Source organism: Haliaeetus albicilla, chromosome 29, assembly GCF_947461875.1.
Source record: "Haliaeetus albicilla chromosome 29, bHalAlb1.1, whole genome shotgun sequence".
NCBI classification, from domain to species: Eukaryota; Metazoa; Chordata; class Aves; order Accipitriformes; family Accipitridae; genus Haliaeetus; species Haliaeetus albicilla.
The window spans coordinates 3,710,283-3,727,301 of NC_091511.1; the positions used below are offsets into that span (position 1 = coordinate 3,710,283).

Consider the following 17,019-nt stretch of genomic DNA (forward strand, 5'->3'; position numbering starts at 1 on the left):
CCCGTCACGTGAAGACGCGCGGCGGGCGCTGTCGCGTGGCTTTTCCCTGCCCACCCCCACCCCCTCACGTGACCGGGGCGCAGTCGGCAGCCGTCCTCCTGCGGCTGGTATCACGTGACGCCGGTGCCCCGAACCACGTGGTGCGGGCGGCGATGGCGGCGGCGGCAGCGGCCCAGCGGGGCGGCGGCGGCGGCGGCGGTGGCGGCGGCGGCGAGGGTGGGGGCGGCTCCGGCGGCCGTGAGCCCGACCCGCCCCCGGGGGGCGGTGGTGAGTGGGGGGGGCCGGGTGGGCGGGACCCCCGGGGGCCGCCGCGGGGCTGGGGCCAGGGCCGGGCCCGGGCCCGGCTGGGGCGGCGGGGGGGGGGGGGTGGCCGGGGTGCGCGGCCTGTACGTGCCGGGGGGGGGGCGTCCGGGGCCTGTCCCCGCTTCCTCCGGGTCAGCGCCCCCCTCTCCGCAGGGGCCTCGTCGGACCAGATCATGCGGACGGGGGCGATCCTGCTGCGGGGGTGAGTGGGGGGCCGGGTGGGGTTCGGGGCCTGGGGGGCGACCCGCCGGGAGAACGGGCGTGGGGGAGCCCTCCGGCTGGCAGGGGGTGTTGGGGGGGGGGGGGCTCCTCAGGCAGCCACCCAGAGCTCCGGGGGTCCCTCCTGCCCCCCCCCCAGGTTTATCCGGGACCGCGTGGAGCGGTGCGGGGACGCGCAGGCGGTGGCCCTGAGCCAGGCGGAGCTGGGGGGGCCGCAGCCCAGCAGCCCTGACACGAAGCACCTGAGCGAATGCCTGCGCCGCATCGGGGACGAGCTGGACAGCAACACGGAGCTGCAGAGGTGGGTGAAGGTGCCGTGAGGGGACGGGGGTCCCCGGTGCACCCCCTCTGCGCTAACTGGCCCTGCCAACGCCCCCCCCAGGATGATCGAACAGGTGGGGTGCCATGCCCCCAAGGAGCTCTTCTTCCGCGTGGCTGCAGAGATGTTTGCTGACGGCACCTTCAACTGGGGCCGTGTTGTTGCCCTCTTCTACTTCGCCTGCAAGCTGGTGCTGAAGGTGGGCCCCCTGTCCCTCCCCCTGTGTCCTCCCCCCAGCCCCCTCTGACACTCCCACCCACCTTGTCTCCACAGGCGCTTTGCACCAAGGTCCCTGAGCTGGTCCGGACTATCCTGGGCTGGACCATGGAGTACATGCGGGATCATGTCCTGGCCTGGATCCAGGCCCAGGGAGGATGGGTGAGTCCCTGAACCCACTGAGTCCTGGCGGGGGGGGGGGGCATAGGGGTGGGCTGAGCCCCGTTTTGGGCCCCCATGCACAGCACGGGAGGCCTGTGCTGCTTTTCTCTCTCTAAGACTCTTGACCCTGAAGGTTTTAACTGTGTCATCCTGCAAGTCCTGCTTGACTTGGGGGGAAAGGATGGGCCCCCCCGTGACACCCCGTTTGCCCCTCACCCCACCTCCTGGTTGCTGCCCCCCCCATAGCCCCTGTTCTGCTTCACACCAACGCATTTTCCGCCATGGGGAGGGGACCCAGAAATCTGGTTCTGCCTCGGGGGACACACACCCACCCCCTGACATGTGGCTGATGCCCCCTCCTTTCCCCCTTGCTCCCCCAGGAAGGGCTCCTCTCCTACTTTGGCACTCCGACCTGGCAGACCATCACCATCTTCGCCGCTGGTGTCCTCACGGCCTCGCTCACCATCTGGAAGATGTCATAGACTTGGCGGAGGCCGCAGCCTAGCCCCCAGGACTGGCCCCTGCCGGCAGGGATGGTGCTGACCCCCCCTCCAGCCCCTTGGGTGCTGTGCCTTCCAGGAGCGGGGGGGCTTTTTAACAAACAGGACTTTGTTAAGACTTGCCCTGAACTTTGGGGTCTGCCCTCCCCCAGGGCAGCTGTGGCCCCCCCAGACCTTCCCCCAACAGTGGGCAAATGTGCCTGGGGGCCACGGCTGGGACCCTGCCAGATTCAGGGCGGGGGGGGGGGGGGGGAGACCACACAACTTCACCACCACCCCCTCTGTCCTCCAGTCCCAGTGCTGGGGTGCCCCTGATGCCTAGGGATGGGTGGCTGTGGCCCCCAACACAGCCCCGGCCTCAGAGAGGTGTGACCCCAGGACTTGTGGTGCTTTGGGTATCGTCCTGTGATCTCAGCCCCACCCCCCCGATATGGGGGATGAGGGGTCTTTGTGACCCCCAAAAATGGGGCTATTGGGGGGGGTGGGGGGAGGGTTGCAGCCATGGTTGCAGGTTGGGTATTTATTGGGGGCTCCCTGCCCTGAGAAAGGCCCCCCAGGTGCAATACACCCCTCCCTGGGGTGGAGGCCCCCTCCCTGGTGGTGGCTCTCAGGGTGGGGGGGGCCATACCCCCCATTTACACCCCCCCTTCTCCCCCGGTTTCAGAGGTTCCCCTTTTGCAATCAGTGTCCCTAAGGAGCTGCCCCAAGGTGGGGGCAGAGTGACGTTCCCCATCCCCACTTGGTGCTCTTTGGAGTGATGTCATGAAATGATGATGTCATGGGGGGAGCCCTCCCTCTGGCTGGGGGGGCCCTGCCTTCCCCCCTGTTTTCTTCAGATTTTTTTTTTTTTGTACCTTGTTTTGTATCTCGGGTATTTTGATGTCTGAAAATAAAGGGGAAACGGAGCCCTGTGGTGCTTTGTGTCAGGCCGGGGCTGCCAGAGTGCCCCCCCACCATAATAATCTGGCTGTTGTGACACCCCCCACCCTCCCCTGCCCCCGGTCCCCCCGAAACCCCCTCGTGGAGCCCCAAAGGAGTGTGGCTGCACCATCCTGCCTCGCCCCGCCCACGGCAGGGGGGGCCCAGGTGTCCGGGAGCCCCGTGGGTCCCCGGGGTGCGGGATGGAGGGGCAGGAGGGTGGGGGGCTCCTGGAGACCCTGTGGGCAGCAGGTATGGGGTGGGGGGCAGGAGGGGGATGTGGGGGGGTGGCAGGGCAGGGCCACTTTCACTTTCACTTTAGCCAGTGTGGCTGGTGGGGGGGGGGTGGGGCTGGACACCTGCTTTGCTTTCGGGGGGTCCAGGAGGGGCAGGGGGCCTCTGTGCGGCTGGGTGAGGATGGTGGCCGTTCCCTGTTCCCTCCTCTGTGTCCCCCCCAGGCTCTGAGAGCACCTCCTGCATTGTGCGGATCGGGAGTGCCCTGCTCCGGGGGTGAGTCAAGGGGTTCCCCTACCCTGGGGGCTGCAAGGCCCCCCCCCCCCTCACCCTGCTGCCCCCCTCCCTAGGTTTATCCTCTGCCTGCTGGAGCAGGAGGGTGGGCTGCCCAGGCAGGTGCCCCCTGAGGAGCTTGGGGGTGAGGTGGGGGAAGAGACTGCCGTGGCCTCGCTGAGGGCGGCTGTCCTCCGTGTCTGGGGCCGCCTGAGCCAGGACCCCGAGATGGACAGGTGAGACCCCCACCCCTGGGTGCCCCATAGCTGCCCCCAACCCACCTCCCACCGCCGGCCTCACTGCTGCTTCCATGCCCCCAGGCTGGTGGGGTCCCTGGCTGGCTGCTCACCCCTTCCCGCCCTGGCTGACGTCTCCGAGCAGCTCTTCCAGGACGGCATCAACTGGGGACGGGTCGTTGTCTTCTTCTACTTCACCTACCGGGTGGTCCGGCAGGTGGGCCCGGATGCCTGGGTCCCTGGGGAGAGTTGGGTGTTTGGGGTCCCCCCAGGAGGGACAGTGGGGTGTGTGGGGACAGTGGGGTGTTTGGGGTCCCCCCAGGAGGGACAGTGGGGTGTGTGGGGAGAGTTGGGTGTTTGAGGTCCCCCCAGGAGGGACAGTGGGGTGTGTGGGGACAGTGGGGTGTTTGGGGTCCCCCCAGGAGGGACAGTGGGGTGTTTGGGGAGAGTTGGGTGTTTGGGGTCCCCCCAGGAGGGACAGTGGGGTGTTTGGGGAGAGTTGGGTGTTTGGGGTCCCCCCAGGAGGGACAGTGGGGTGTATGGGGAGAGTTGGGTGCAGGGGGTCCCCCCAGGAGGGACAGTGGGGTGTATGGGGAGAGTTGGGTGCAGGGGGTCCCCCCAGGAGGGACAGTGGGGTGTGTGGGGAGAGTTGGGTGTTTGGGGTCCCCCCAGGAGGGACAGTGGGGTGTTTGGGGAGAGTTGGGTGTTTGAGGTCCCCCCAGGAGGGACAGTGGGGTGTGTGGGGAGAGTTGGGTGTTTGGGGTCCCCCCAGGAGGGACAGTGGGGTGTGTGGGGAGAGTTGGGTGTTTGAGGTCCCCCCAGGAGGGACAGTGGGGTGTGTGGGGACAGTGGGGTGTTTGGGGTCCCCCCAGGAGGGACAGTGGGGTGTTTGGGGAGAGTTGGGTGTTTGGGGTCCCCCCAGGAGGGACAGTGGGGTGTTTGGGGAGAGTTGGGTGTTTGGGGTCCCCCCAGGAGGGACAGTGGGGTGTATGGGGAGAGTTGGGTGCAGGGGGTCCCCCCAGGAGGGACAGTGGGGTGTATGGGGAGAGTTGGGTGCAGGGGGTCCCCCCAGGAGGGACAGTGGGGTGTGTGGGGAGAGTTGGGTGTTTGGGGTCCCCCCAGGAGGGACAGTGGGGTGTTTGGGGAGAGTTGGGTGTTTGAGGTCCCCCCAGGAGGGACAGTGGGGTGTGTGGGGAGAGTTGGGTGTTTGGGGTCCCCCCAGGAGGGACAGTGGGGTGTTTGGGGAGAGTTGGGTGTTTGAGGTCCCCCCAGGAGGGACAGTGGGGTGTGTGGGGACAGTGGGGTGTTTGGGGTCCCCCCAGGAGGGACAGTGGGGTGTTTGGGGAGAGTTGGGTGTTTGGGGTCCCCCCAGGAGGGACAGTGGGGTGTTTGGGGAGAGTTGGGTGTTTGGGGTCCCCCCAGGAGGGACAGTGGGGTGTATGGGGAGAGTTGGGTGCAGGGGGTCCCCCCAGGAGGGACAGTGGGGTGTATGGGGAGAGTTGGGTGCAGGGGGTCCCCCCAGGAGGGACAGTGGGGTGTGTGGGGAGAGTTGGGTGTTTGGGGTCCCCCCAGGAGGGACAGTGGGGTGTTTGGGGAGAGTTGGGTGTTTGAGGTCCCCCCAGGAGGGACAGTGGGGTGTGTGGGGAGAGTTGGGTGTTTGGGGTCCCCCCAGGAGGGACAGTGGGGTGTTTGGGGAGAGTTGGGTGTTTGAGGTCCCCCCAGGAGGGACAGTGGGGTGTGTGGGGACAGTGGGGTGTTTGGGGTCCCCCCAGGAGGGACAGTGGGGTGTTTGGGGAGAGTTGGGTGTTTGGGGTCCCCCCAGGAGGGACAGTGGGGTGTTTGGGGAGAGTTGGGTGTTTGGGGTCCCCCCAGGAGGGACAGTGGGGTGTTTGGGGAGAGTTGGGTGTTTGGGGTCCCCCCAGGAGGGACAGTGGGGTGTGTGGGGAGAGTTGGGTGTTTGGGGTCCCCCCAGGAGGGACAGTGGGGTGTGTGGGGAGAGTTGGGTGTTTGGGGTCCCCCCAGGAGGGACAGTGGGGTGTTTGGGGAGAGTTGGGTGTTTGGGGTCCCCCCAGGAGGGACAGTGGGGTGTGTGGGGAGAGTTGGGTGTTTGGGGTCCCCCCAGGAGGGACAGTGGGGTGTTTGGGGAGAGTTGGGTGTTTGAGGTCCCCCCAGGAGGGACAGTGGGGTGTGTGGGGACAGTGGGGTGTTTGGGGTCCCCCCAGGAGGGACAGTGGGGTGTATGGGGAGAGTTGGGTGCAGGGGGTCCCCCCAGGAGGGACAGTGGGGTGTGTGTGGAGAGTTGGGTGTTTGGGGTCCCCCCAGGAGGGACAGTGGGGTGTATGGGGAGAGTTGGGTGTTTGGGGTCCCCCCAGGAGGGACAGTGGGGTGTTTGGGGAGAGTTGGGTGTTTGAGGTCCCCCCAGGAGGGACAGTGGGGTGTGTGGGGACAGTGGGGTGTTTGGGGTCCCCCCAGGAGGGACAGTGGGGTGTTTGGGGAGAGTTGGGTGCAGGGGGTCCCCCCAGGAGGGACAGTGGGGTGTGTGTGGAGAGTTGGGTGTTTGGGGTCCCCCCAGGAGGGACAGTGGGGTGTGTGGGGAGAGTTGGGTGTTTGGGGTCCCCCCAGGAGGGACAGTGGGGTGTTTGGGGAGAGTTGGGTGTTTGAGGTCCCCCCAGGAGGGACAGTGGGGTGTGTGGGGACAGTGGGGTGTTTGGGGTCCCCCCAGGAGGGACAGTGGGGTGTTTGGGGAGAGTTGGGTGCAGGGGGTCCCCCCAGGAGGGACAGTGGGGTGTGTGTGGAGAGTTGGGTGTTTGGGGTCCCCCCAGGAGGGACAGTGGGGTGTGTGGGGAGAGTTGGGTGTTTGGGGTCCCCCCAGGAGGGACAGTGGGGTGTTTGGGGAGAGTTGGGTGTTTGAGGTCCCCCCAGGAGGGACAGTGGGGTGTGTGGGGACAGTGGGGTGTTTGGGGTCCCCCCAGGAGGGACAGTGGGGTGTTTGGGGAGAGTTGGGTGCAGGGGGTCCCCCCAGGAGGGACAGTGGGGTGTGTGTGGAGAGTTGGGTGTTTGGGGTCCCCCCAGGAGGGACAGTGGGGTGTGTGGGGAGAGTTGGGTGTTTGGGGTCCCCCCAGGAGGGACAGTGGGGTGTTTGGGGAGAGTTGGGTGTTTGAGGTCCCCCCAGGAGGGACAGTGGGGTGTGTGGGGACAGTGGGGTGTTTGGGGTCCCCCCAGGAGGGACAGTGGGGTGTATGGGGAGAGTTGGGTGCAGGGGGTCCCCCCAGGAGGGACAGTGGGGTGTGTGTGGAGAGTTGGGTGTTTGGGGTCCCCCCAGGAGGGACAGTGGGGTGTTTGGGGTCAGAGGGCTTGGAAACTGGAGTCTAGGGATGATGACACCCAACCCTCTTGGGGGGGGTGGTGTTTGGGGTCCCTGGATGCCTGGGTTCTCTGGGCAGCCGTGGGTGGTGGAGGGGGAGTCCGACACCCGGATGCCTGGGTCCCCACAGGCACTTTGGGGTGACCTCCCCCTCCGGACCATCTTCGACTGGGCCGTATCCTTCCTGCAGCAACGCCTCTCCGCCTGGATCCAGCAGCAGGGGGGCTGGGTGAGAGCGGGGGTTAGCCCCATGGTGGGGGCATGTGTAAGTCTGGGGCTGCCCCCCCCCCCCATTGACCTCCCTCTCTCCTTGCAGGCCTCTATCCTCAGCTACAGCCCCCCGCAGCTGAGCCAGGACCCCCGTGCCGTGGGGAGCCCCGAGAAGTAAAGGCTGAAGGGGGGAGCGCCCAGCCCCCCCACTCCCTCCCAAGTTCTCCTGAGCTCCCCCAGTTTCTGGAGCAGCGGAAACCCCGAGTCAGCACCTCTGTGGGGCTGAGTTCCTCTTTTATGGCTCCTGGGGCTGAATCAGCTCCTTTGCCCCCCCACTTCCCCCCCCCAAGTCATAACCCCCGTTCATTAAACTCCAATAAACGAGCGGTTAAAGCCTTGCCAACCGGGTCAGGACCAGAACTGACACCACCACCACCACCCCCCCCAGGTCTACTGACCCCCCCTGCCCCAGGTCTACTGACCCCCCCTGCCCCAGGTCTGCTCCCCCCCCCCGCCAAGCCAGGCCAGGCTCCCTGTGGCCCCCAGCCTAGGAGAGAGTTGGGGGTACCCTTGAGCCGCACCCCCCCGGGGCAGCCCTCGCTTTTGCAAGGGGGGGACACACACACACACGGTCGGGCCCCCCCCTCCTGCCCAGTCATGCTGACTCGGACTGTGTGACAAACAGGGACAAGGGCCAAGGCCACCCCGCCCTGCCCGGATGCTTGGGGGGGGGGGTGGTGGGATGCTGGGTGATAAGGTCCCTTCCCCGGCTTTTGGGGGGGGGGAGCAGACGCCTGGGTCCCTGGCGAGGGAGAGGGGGGGTCAGGCAGGGGGGGCCCCGATGCTGGGGTCCTCAGCGGGGGGAGGACGCAGGCCGCTTGGGTCCCCTTTCCCCGCCCACCGGTGGCAGGATATAAACCTCCGGCGGTGCTTTGTGCGGGCAGAGCCGCGTTCTCGCTTCAACAGTGCTTGAACGGAACCGGCCCGCTCCCGCCCCGCCGTCCGTCTCCGTCCATCCGTCCGTCCCCGTCCATCCGTCCGTCCATCCATCCCGTCGCTGCATCCCGCCGCGCCCGCCCGCCATGGACTCCCAGATCCGCCAGAACTACCACCGCGACTGCGAGGCCGCCGTCAACCGCATGGCCAACATGGAGCTCCACGCCTCCTACGTCTACCTCTCCATGGTAGGGTCCCGGGGGCCAAGGGACCCCCCCCAGGGCCGTCTCTGCTCCCCCCCCCCCCCCAACCCGCACCCCGTGACCCCCGGGGCCATCCTGCTCTGAGCTGCTCAGCACCGTTTTTGGTGGGGTGGTGGCATCTGCGAGGGTGAGATAAGGGGTGGGTGGCAGGGAGGGGTCTGGGGGGGTGTCTCCTGGGCAGAGCTGGGGCTGGGGGGGGGTCCCTGTGGGAGCTGGGGGACCCCAGAGGGTGGGTCGGGGGGGCTCCCAGGGGTGCCCGCCCTGACCTCCCGTCCTGCAGGCATTCTACTTCGAGCGGGACGACGTGGCGCTGCCCCGGCTGGGACGCTTCTTCCTGGCGCAGTCGCACGAGGAGCGAGAACACGCCGAGGGGCTGCTGCGCTTCCAGACGCGCCGCGGCGGCCGCGTGCTGCTGCAGGACGTCAAGGTGGGATGCCTGGGCTGTGTTTGGGGTGGGGGGGGGATCAGGCTGCGTGGGGGTGTGTGGCTGTGTTGGGGTGTCTGGGCTGTGTTGGGGTACTTGGGCTGCTTGGGGGTGCCCGGGCTGAATGGGGGACGCGGCTGCATCGGTGTGCCTGGGCTGCACGGGGGGGGTGTGTGACTGTCCCTGTCCCCCTCCCCAGAAGCCGGAGCGTGATGCTTGGGGCTCGGCGCTGGAGGCGGTGGAGGCGGCGCTGCAGCTGGAGAAGTCGGTGAACCAGGCGCTGCTGGACCTGCACCGCCTGGCTGCTGAGAAGGGGGACCCGCACGTGAGTTGCCCTCTCCCTCCCTGCAGGGTCTGCCTCTCGAGATGCTGCTGGGGGGGGTCCCCATTCCTCTTCCCACACCCGTCCCTGGGGTCTGCCCCTGTGCTTGAGGGTCCTTGTCCTGGTCCCCTGCCCTTCCTCTGCCCCTGTGCTCGTCCTGGTCCCCTGCCCTTCCTCTGCCCCTGTGCTCGTCCTGGTCCCCTGCCCTTCCAGGGTCTCTGCCTGGACTTGCTGGCCTTGTCCCTGTGCCTCCCTTGGGATCTCTAGCTGTCCCTGGGGGTCCCTGCCCCTCCTGAGGCCTCTCCCACACCTCAGACCTCTGTCCCCTCCCTGTGGAGCTCCCCCAGCCCTGGCTGATGCCCCTCTCCCCACAGCTCTGCGACTTCCTCGAGTCCCACTACCTGGACGAGCAGGTGAAGGCCATCAAGGCGCTGGGAGACCACATCACCAACCTGCGGCGCCTGGCCGGGGGGCCGGAGGGGACCCCGAGCGGCCTTGGCGAGTACCTCTTCGACCGCCTCAGCCTGGAGGAACGCAGCTGAACCACCGCACGGGCGGCACCCTGGGACCCCCCCCCTCCCAGGACTCTCCCCCCCAGACCCTGTAACCCCCCTGCCCCGTCCAAGGGGGCTCGCCTGTTGGGGGTCTCCTCCTCCAGCATGACTCCAATAAAGGGTCTGCCCTTGCCTCCTGTCTGTCTCCTTTGAACGCCCCCGCCGGGGTCCTGCTTCCCCTGCCCGGTGCTCTGAGGGGTGGCTTGGGGGGGTTGCGCCCGTTTTGGGGGATGGGGTGCCTGCTTGGCACACAGGTCGATCGCTGGGGTGACACGGGGATGGACAGACAGATGAGAGTCGGGGCGGGGGGGCACTCCCCTGCAACCAGCACCCCTGGGAAAACACCACAGGGGGTGGGGTAGGGGGCACAGCCCCCAAAGGCCCCCTCGTCCCAGGGCTGGGACACGGGACTCTGGGTGCCGGGGAAGGCTGCGCAGAGGCTGGGGGGGGGGGCTCAGAGTGATGGCGATGTCTGCCAAGGGCCCTGCCGGGCAGCTCGGGGTGCACTCGGGGCTTTCGTGGGAGGTGATGGTGTCCCTGCACGGTTGGAACGGGAAAGCTGCATGCGGTGGCGCGGTGGGGAGCCGTGCTCTCCGGCCGCCAGGCTGCCGGTCGGTGCAGGGAAGCGTCTGTTCTCCGCGGGGGCCTTGGGCACGACATGTTGGTTTGCGGTGCATGCTGGGACTTGTGGTTCTAAGTCCAGGGTTTCCAGTCAGCCATGCCACGCGCCGCGGCAAGCCGGGAGCTGCGGTTTGGGTGAGGGTGCCTGGATGCCGTCCCTTCCTCAGCCTCCAGGGACCGTGGGGGTGTCCCCAGCTTGTCTCTTCGGGACTCCTCCTACATCCCTAGTCGCATCCCAGAACTTTGTCTTCCCCCTTTGGACTCCACTAGTTCCTTCAAGACCACTCCTGAGGCCTCCCTCCCTCGTGCCCCACAGGCTTCTCCTAACTCCGTAGTCCACTTTGGACCTCTCTTGTCCCCTTGGAACCCCTCCTGAAGCCCCCTTCATGCCCCAGAGGACTCCTTTAGTCCTCTGCACCATCTAGGATGCCTCTGTTCAGCCTCTTGCCCACTGAGAATGTGCGTAGTCTGCTCAGATCTCCCTGGATATGCCACGGGGCACTCTGGAGGGCAGCAGAGCCCCTTGACGGTCCCACCAAAGCCCCGGGGTGCTCTGGAGGGCGGGTGTATTCCCCTGAGTTTACACTGTGTCCTGACACCTTCTCTGGTCTGTCTTGTGCCCTCAGGACTTCTCTACTCCTGTCACAATATGTCCCGAGACCCTTCTTGTGCTTCTCAGCACCCTTGCAGCTTTTTAGCTCCCAGTTCATCTCTCTTCTTCCCTCAGACACCTCCTTTGTCCCTCTGATGCTGTTGTGAGCTCTCTGCTCCTGTCACGATGCCTCCCGAGACCTTCCTTGTCCCCACAGCCCTCTTGCCTCTGTAGTGTGCTTTGGACCCCTCTAGCTCCACCAGAACAGCCATTCTGCTCCTCTATGCCATCCAAGATTTCCTCTTTTCAGTCCCTGTTACCCTGAGGACATTTCCACTCTGCTCAGATCCCCTCCTGAGTTCCTCTTTGTGTCCCCCAGTGTTCTTTGGTCTGTCCAGCCTCCTCAGGACCCATTTACTCCTTTTGTTGAGGTGTCCTGAGGCCTTAGAGGTTCTCCTCAGCATGCTTTTAGCCCTGGACTGAACTTTGGATACCTATCAGAATGTCTTCCCAGGCCATCTCTGTTCCTCAAAACAGTGTTTTTGTCTTCTGTCTAGGATGCCTCCAGTCGGTCCCAGCCCTCTTGACGACATCTGTGCTCTGTTCAAATGACCTCCTGAGCTCACCTTTGTGTCCCCAAGTCTTCTTTTGTCTCTCTGACCCTCTCAGGATCCCTCTCTTCCCATCACAATGTCTCCTGAGTCTTTCCTTGTGCTGCACAGCCATCTTTTAGCTCCAGCCTCCTTTGATCTCGCTCGTTTCCTCAAAACCTCTTCTCAGGCTTTCTTTGTGCCCCAGAGCACTCTTACCTCATCCTACATCATCTAGGATGCCTCCACGCAGTCCCGTGGCCCATCAGGACACCTGTACTCTCCTCAGATATGCCCTCCGTCTCCCCAGATTTCTCACTGGGTCTCCAACCCTTCTCTTGTCTCTCTGGCCCCCTCAGGACCACTCCACTCATGTCATGATGCCTCCTGAGGCTTTAGAGGTTGCCCTCAGCATACTTTGAGCTCCTTAGTGTGCTTTGGACCCTTGTTCTCTCAGAACTCTTCCCAAGTCCATCCCCATGACCGCGCTGGGTCTTTTTGTCCTCTCTTCCATCTAGCATGCCTCCATTTGGTCCCCGCACCTTGACAACATCTGTGCTCCTCTCGGATCCACTCTGGACTTCATCATTGTGTTCCTGAGCCTCTCTGTTGTAGGTTATCCCAGCTGAGCTATCTGCTGTGGATTATCCTGGGTGGACACCCTGGTGTAGCTCAACCCCAAGCATGTCCCCCCATGCATGGTTCTACATGCATACCTCCCCATCCCCCAAATGCCTTCTGCTGAAAGAGCTCACATGCAAGGTTTTTTTTCCCTGTGAGGCTTTTCCCCCCGCCCTCCTATCTCTGTCTCCCCCTGCCCCCTATTTTCCATGTTTTAAGGAGGTGAATTAGGCAGGCACAGGAAGTGAGCTGCTCCCCCCACATGTTGTGCCGAAAACAGTGTTTGTAACACAGTGATGTTTTTGTTATTGCTGAGCAGTGCTTGCACAGTCAAGGCCTTTTCTGCTTCTCACCCCACCAGAGGGTAGGGTGGGGGTGCACAAGAAGTTGGGAGGGGACACAGCTGGGACAGCTGACCTAAGGGATATTCCAGACCACATCACGTCATGCTCAGTATATAAAGCTAGGGGAAGAAGGAGGAAGGGGGAGACACGTGGAATGATGGCGGTTGTCTTCCCAAGTAACTGTTATATATGGTGGAGCATCTAATGAGGGGGGGGACTGAGTGGGTGAGCAGCTGTGTGGTGTTTAGTTGCTGGCTGGGGTTAAACCATGACACAAGGCCTGCACAGGAAGCCTTGTGCGTATGCAGGATTAGGAGAGCAGAGTACTGATAGCACAAAGATGAGGACATGGCAAAAAAGCCCAGGGATCACCAGCCTACCGCTCATTTGCAGATCAGCCACTTGCAACTGGTCGGCTCGAACGTGCCGTTTCCTGTTAAACAGAGCTGCCCCTCTCGCACAGAGCAGCTTTCGGTCTCTTCTGGCCTGCCTTCGGCATGTCATCTGCATCGCCTTATTTTTTTTAAATCTCTCACCGGCATCTGTTGACTGGCTGCTGTCACTCCCACAACCCTGATGCCCCATGCAGACAGATACAGCCGTCCCTGGGGCTTGGTCCAGGGGACCACCCCCCCCAAGTTTGCAGGTTCCTTGTGCTTCTCCTCTCTAGATAATGGGGTGGGGGGGCAGGGACAGAAGCGACCGCCCGAATTGTCTGTTCTTTGCACTTGACTGCTGTAAACGCCCCAGCCGCTCGGGTTCTTTTTGGAACGGAGGCGATGAAGGTGACTGCCCGGGCTGCGAGTGGGGAGAGGGGAAGGAAACGTAAGCCCTGTGCCCCCAGTAAGCAGCTCCCGCCTGGGGCTGGTCTCTACTGGGCTGAGCTGTCCGTCATCCCTCACCCGGCGGATGCTCAGAAGACGATCGTTACGGGGATGCTGCCACCCGGCGGCCAAAGCGCGGTACTGCAGCCCGGCGATCCTAGGGGAGAACTGAGGCATTTAGATGTATATTTGGCCTCAGAGACTGCAGTACTTAGGGTCTTGATGGGCCATTCGTGGTATGCATTTGTCGAGGGGGAAGGTGTCCGTTGTGAACTTGTTTGGGTTCTGGTGACCCCAGCTGGTGCTGTGCAAGGTGTCGGCTGTCACACAGCATGTCTGCTGTCTGGCGCGAACAGTGGGGAGCCTGGTCAGGGACAGGTTTCTAGGAGAACTACTGCACCCACACAACCAGGAGATGGAGAAGGACACGCCTAGTATGAATATGTAACAAATGTTAGACTATAAAAGAAGCTGTTTTGTTTTTCACGGCACGCGTCTTGGTAGAGCAGAGGCTCCCGGCGCACCCTGCGCTGTTTGCTTGCCTTTATTCATTTAATAAATTGTTAACTTTGATTGGAATCCTGTTTGAGACTAAATTCATTTATCACAAAGGGAAGAGGGGATGGAGGCAGGCACCCCCCGGGCGCCTCCCCGAGTCGCCAGAGCTCCCCCGGAGCCTCCCCCGGCCCCGTCCGGCTGCCCCCAGCTCCAGCCCCTTCCCTGAAGCCTGTGCTGTAGCCGCAGGCAGCCCCCGAGCCCTGTGGTGAGGGCAGCAGGCTGGCCCTCAGTGCATCTCCAGAAGCCTCTGCAGCAGGAGGGGCTCTGGCCAGGGGCAAGCTACGGTAATAACAGTCACTGCTGCTTCTTTCTTTTTTACCAGAGGCCGTGCTGAGGATGCGGTCGGCTGTTCCTCGCTTGGGGATGCCACTGGCTGCACCTGCCTCGGGCTTGTGTGGGCTGTCTCTGCCTGGCCTGGCTCTCCTCACAGCACAGGAGCAAAAAAGGACAGGCCTGCTGGCTGTGGGCAGGAGCTGCTGTGGCTGAAGCTGGATCGGCCAGAGAAGGGTAAAGAAGAAGAAATCGAAGGCAATCTAGCCAGTAGCTGACTGGTGCTGCAGACAGGAGAGGGAGGAATTAAAATATAGGGTCAGGGAGACAGAGAGGGGAAGACATAGGAATTAAATTTTGAAAGTAATGGGGTACAAGGTGGTGCAGAAAAAATAAAAAACAGGGAGAAGAAGCTGGTTAGAGAGAGGCATATTAAAAATTTAAAAGCCAACAGGGTACTGGGCAGAGTTGACAGAATAATAACAAGTTTTGAGGAGCCATACACATAGGTGGGCAGGCAGAGAGGGAGACAGAGGAAGGGAGGCAAGCAGACGTCTAAAGAAGGGAGGCAAGCAGACGTCTAAAGAAGGGAGGCAGAGGTGGGCCTGGATGTAGAGGAGAGGACGTGCGGACTCACCACAGCTCCTGGTGCCGGCAGGAGACCTTCACCGCCCCGACGCCTCTCTCTGCCTCTGCCCCTTCCTCCTCCCCAGTGCCGGCTGCCTGACCCTCATCCACTCGGCAGCACGCAGCGGATGCCTCAATGCTCCTCACCCACAAGGCTTGCTTTGATACATGGTGGCTCACGCATGTAGCCAACAAAGGCCAGGGACAGCTCAGAGGGATCCTTCCTTGCCACAGGGACTGGCCATTCCTTGCTGCAAGCACCTACCAGCCAGACCCCCGTGCACTCCCTCCTCAGCCAGTTCCCCTGCCCAGGCAGCCCCCTTTACAGCTGGAGCCCCTTCACACAGCAGGGCCAGCCCCATCCTCAGCCTCACTGGCCACACCTGGGGCCATCCCAGCCCCAGCTGGAGCCCATCAGGAACAGGGGCCATTGCCAAAGCCCCACAGCACATCATCCCTGCCCCTGACCTACCCACATCCGGGGAGACAGTTGCTTGAGACTGGCTGGGCATTGGTCAGTTGGTGGTGAGCAATTGTTTTCATTTGCTGGTTTTTTTTTTTTTCCTTACAACTTTTTAAAAAAATGTCTTTTAAAATTATTAAACTTTTTATATCAACCCATGAGTTTCTCACATTTACCCTCCTGATTCTCCCCCTATCCCACTGTGGTGGAGTAAGTGAGCAGCTGTATGGTACTTAGTTGTCAGCCAGGGTTAAACCACGATGCTATATCTACAAATGAAGCTGCCTATTGCTATTTTTTTAATTATTTCCTGTCTGTTGTGTACCCTGTTGCTTTGAAAATTTGCTTTCTATGTCTACTTTTATCTAGTTCACTGTATTTTTAATTTTTTTCCTCTCTGTCCTGTGCCCCTGTGTCACTTTTAAATTTCCTTTATATTTCTCAGTTTTAGTTCACTGTGGCTATTTTAAATTTTTTTTTTTGTCCTGTACCCAATCACTTCTTAAATTTTCCTTCTATGTCTACTTGTATCAAGCTGGGTCTCACTGTTTTTTAATTCTTTCCTCACTATTGTGTACCCCATTGCTTTTTACTTTTTCTTTCTATGTCTACTTTAACCTATTCACTGTCTTCAAGTTATTCCTGTCTGTCATGTAGCCCATCACCTTTTAAATTTTCTTCCAATGTCTGTTTGTTTAGTTAACTGTCCCCATTTTTTAGTTCTTTTGTCTCTGTCACGTACCCTGTTGTGCTGGTTTTGGCTAGGATTGAGTTAATTTTCTTCCCAGTACCTAGTATGGGGCTACGTTTTGGATTTGTGCTGAAAACAGTGTTGATAACACAGGGATGTTTTTGTTATTGCTATCCAGAAGGTAGTTCTGGTAGAAGTTAGGTGGTATGCACAGTCTTGCTAGAAATGAAGCATAACCCCAGAGCGTTTTGGCTTTTTTATAGGAAACTAAAGCACATCAATTTTGATAACAACATTGTCATTGCATTTAATGAGCTAGTTTCTTACATAGTTTAGAAGGGCATCTATCATTTTCTATCTACACCCCAGAAAAATTAAGTTTAATTCCCTACCCGGTCCCATTGCTGATGCAATAGGTGTAGCTGTAGTACAGGAGCAAGTAGTGTTATTTCCTGGGGGGGTTACTTTCTCTGTTCAGGGTCTCATTTGCTGTAAATTTAAGGCAGGTGAGAACAGTGCTGCTGCTCCTCCAGCAGACCTCATAACTTCTGGTGGTTTGCCCTTCCCCTTTCCCAGGTGATTGTGCTAAGGGTGGTGGGCGGAGGCTCGGGCTATTTGAGCCACAGCCTCTGCTGAGGGAGCTCATTGTGCTCTTGGGTTTCTCTGGTGTTGGTGCTCAGCTCTTGCTTGAGTCCTTTACAGCTTTTGAGCTGGCTCAGCCCTTTGGGAAGAGGTGTCTGCCTGAGGTAAGAGCTTCAGGACCAGTCAAGGTTCAGCAGCATGTGTGGTAGAAAGTAACACTTGTATGAAGCTTTTTTTTTTTCCTTTCTTTTTTTCAGGTCAGTAATTTTGTTTTGAGTGTTCAGGGGTAGAAAGATGGTTTAATAGTATGCATTGTTTGGTTTTCTTTGGTTTTTTTTTTTTTTAATTCTTCATGCATTGTGTTTTCCTGGAATTCCCAACTTTATTGATAAAGGAACCTTGTTTTTTTCACCAGTTCTGCTGTATGCTGTGTAAGTTGCTGATACCTCTCTTAACAGGACCGATGGTGACATTGTTTAGCAGGGGTTAGGGTGAGTGTCTTGTATGCATCTGTATATGGAGTTTTAGCATTTGTCAAGAAAGCAGAAGGACCATGAGGCACATTGCCTTTCAGGGTCTGGGATGCCTCGTCACCTTTCCTCATTGCCCACAGAATGCCACGTTGTCCCTAGAACCTTTGCAGCTTGTGGCAGGCCCCTCGTAGATTATAAACCTTAGGACTTGACTTCATTTTGTGGGTATGTGGCAGAGCTCAGAGTCTCTGGGAAGCTGTAGGTTAGGAGGTGCCCCCAGAATTTGGGATGTAGCTCAGAAGGGCGGCTC

At 61.0% G+C, this 17,019-nt stretch overlaps 3 protein-coding genes across 4 annotated transcripts; all 3 read left to right on the forward strand.

Annotated features, from left to right (window-relative positions):
- Positions 1-38: 38 nt before the first annotated feature.
- Positions 39-2,624, forward strand: LOC138682859 (apoptosis regulator BAX-like). The gene is made up of 6 exons (XM_069774386.1): positions 39-267; positions 457-505; positions 662-823; positions 905-1,040; positions 1,115-1,219; positions 1,600-2,624. Exons 1-6 carry the CDS (start codon positions 153-155, stop codon positions 1,699-1,701), a joined length of 669 nt encoding a protein of 222 aa, XP_069630487.1. The 5' UTR covers positions 39-152; the 3' UTR covers positions 1,702-2,624.
- A 96-nt stretch (positions 2,625-2,720) lies between these two features.
- On the forward strand, positions 2,721-7,352 carry LOC138682860 (apoptosis regulator BAX-like). Of its 2 annotated transcripts, XM_069774387.1 has the most exons (6): positions 2,721-2,889; positions 3,096-3,147; positions 3,222-3,380; positions 3,465-3,597; positions 6,875-6,973; positions 7,061-7,352. In XM_069774387.1, exons 1-6 carry the CDS (start codon positions 2,841-2,843, stop codon positions 7,130-7,132), a joined length of 564 nt encoding a protein of 187 aa, XP_069630488.1. In that variant the 5' UTR covers positions 2,721-2,840; the 3' UTR covers positions 7,133-7,352. The 2 variants fall into 2 exon arrangements, with proteins under 2 accessions (XP_069630488.1, XP_069630489.1); XM_069774388.1 differs by lacking the exon at positions 6,875-6,973.
- A 527-nt stretch (positions 7,353-7,879) lies between these two features.
- Positions 7,880-9,586, forward strand: LOC138682577 (ferritin, higher subunit-like). The gene is made up of 4 exons (XM_069773834.1): positions 7,880-8,138; positions 8,434-8,580; positions 8,777-8,902; positions 9,274-9,586. Exons 1-4 carry the CDS (start codon positions 8,037-8,039, stop codon positions 9,439-9,441), a joined length of 543 nt encoding a protein of 180 aa, XP_069629935.1. The 5' UTR covers positions 7,880-8,036; the 3' UTR covers positions 9,442-9,586.
- The last annotated feature ends 7,433 nt before the right edge of the window (positions 9,587-17,019 follow it).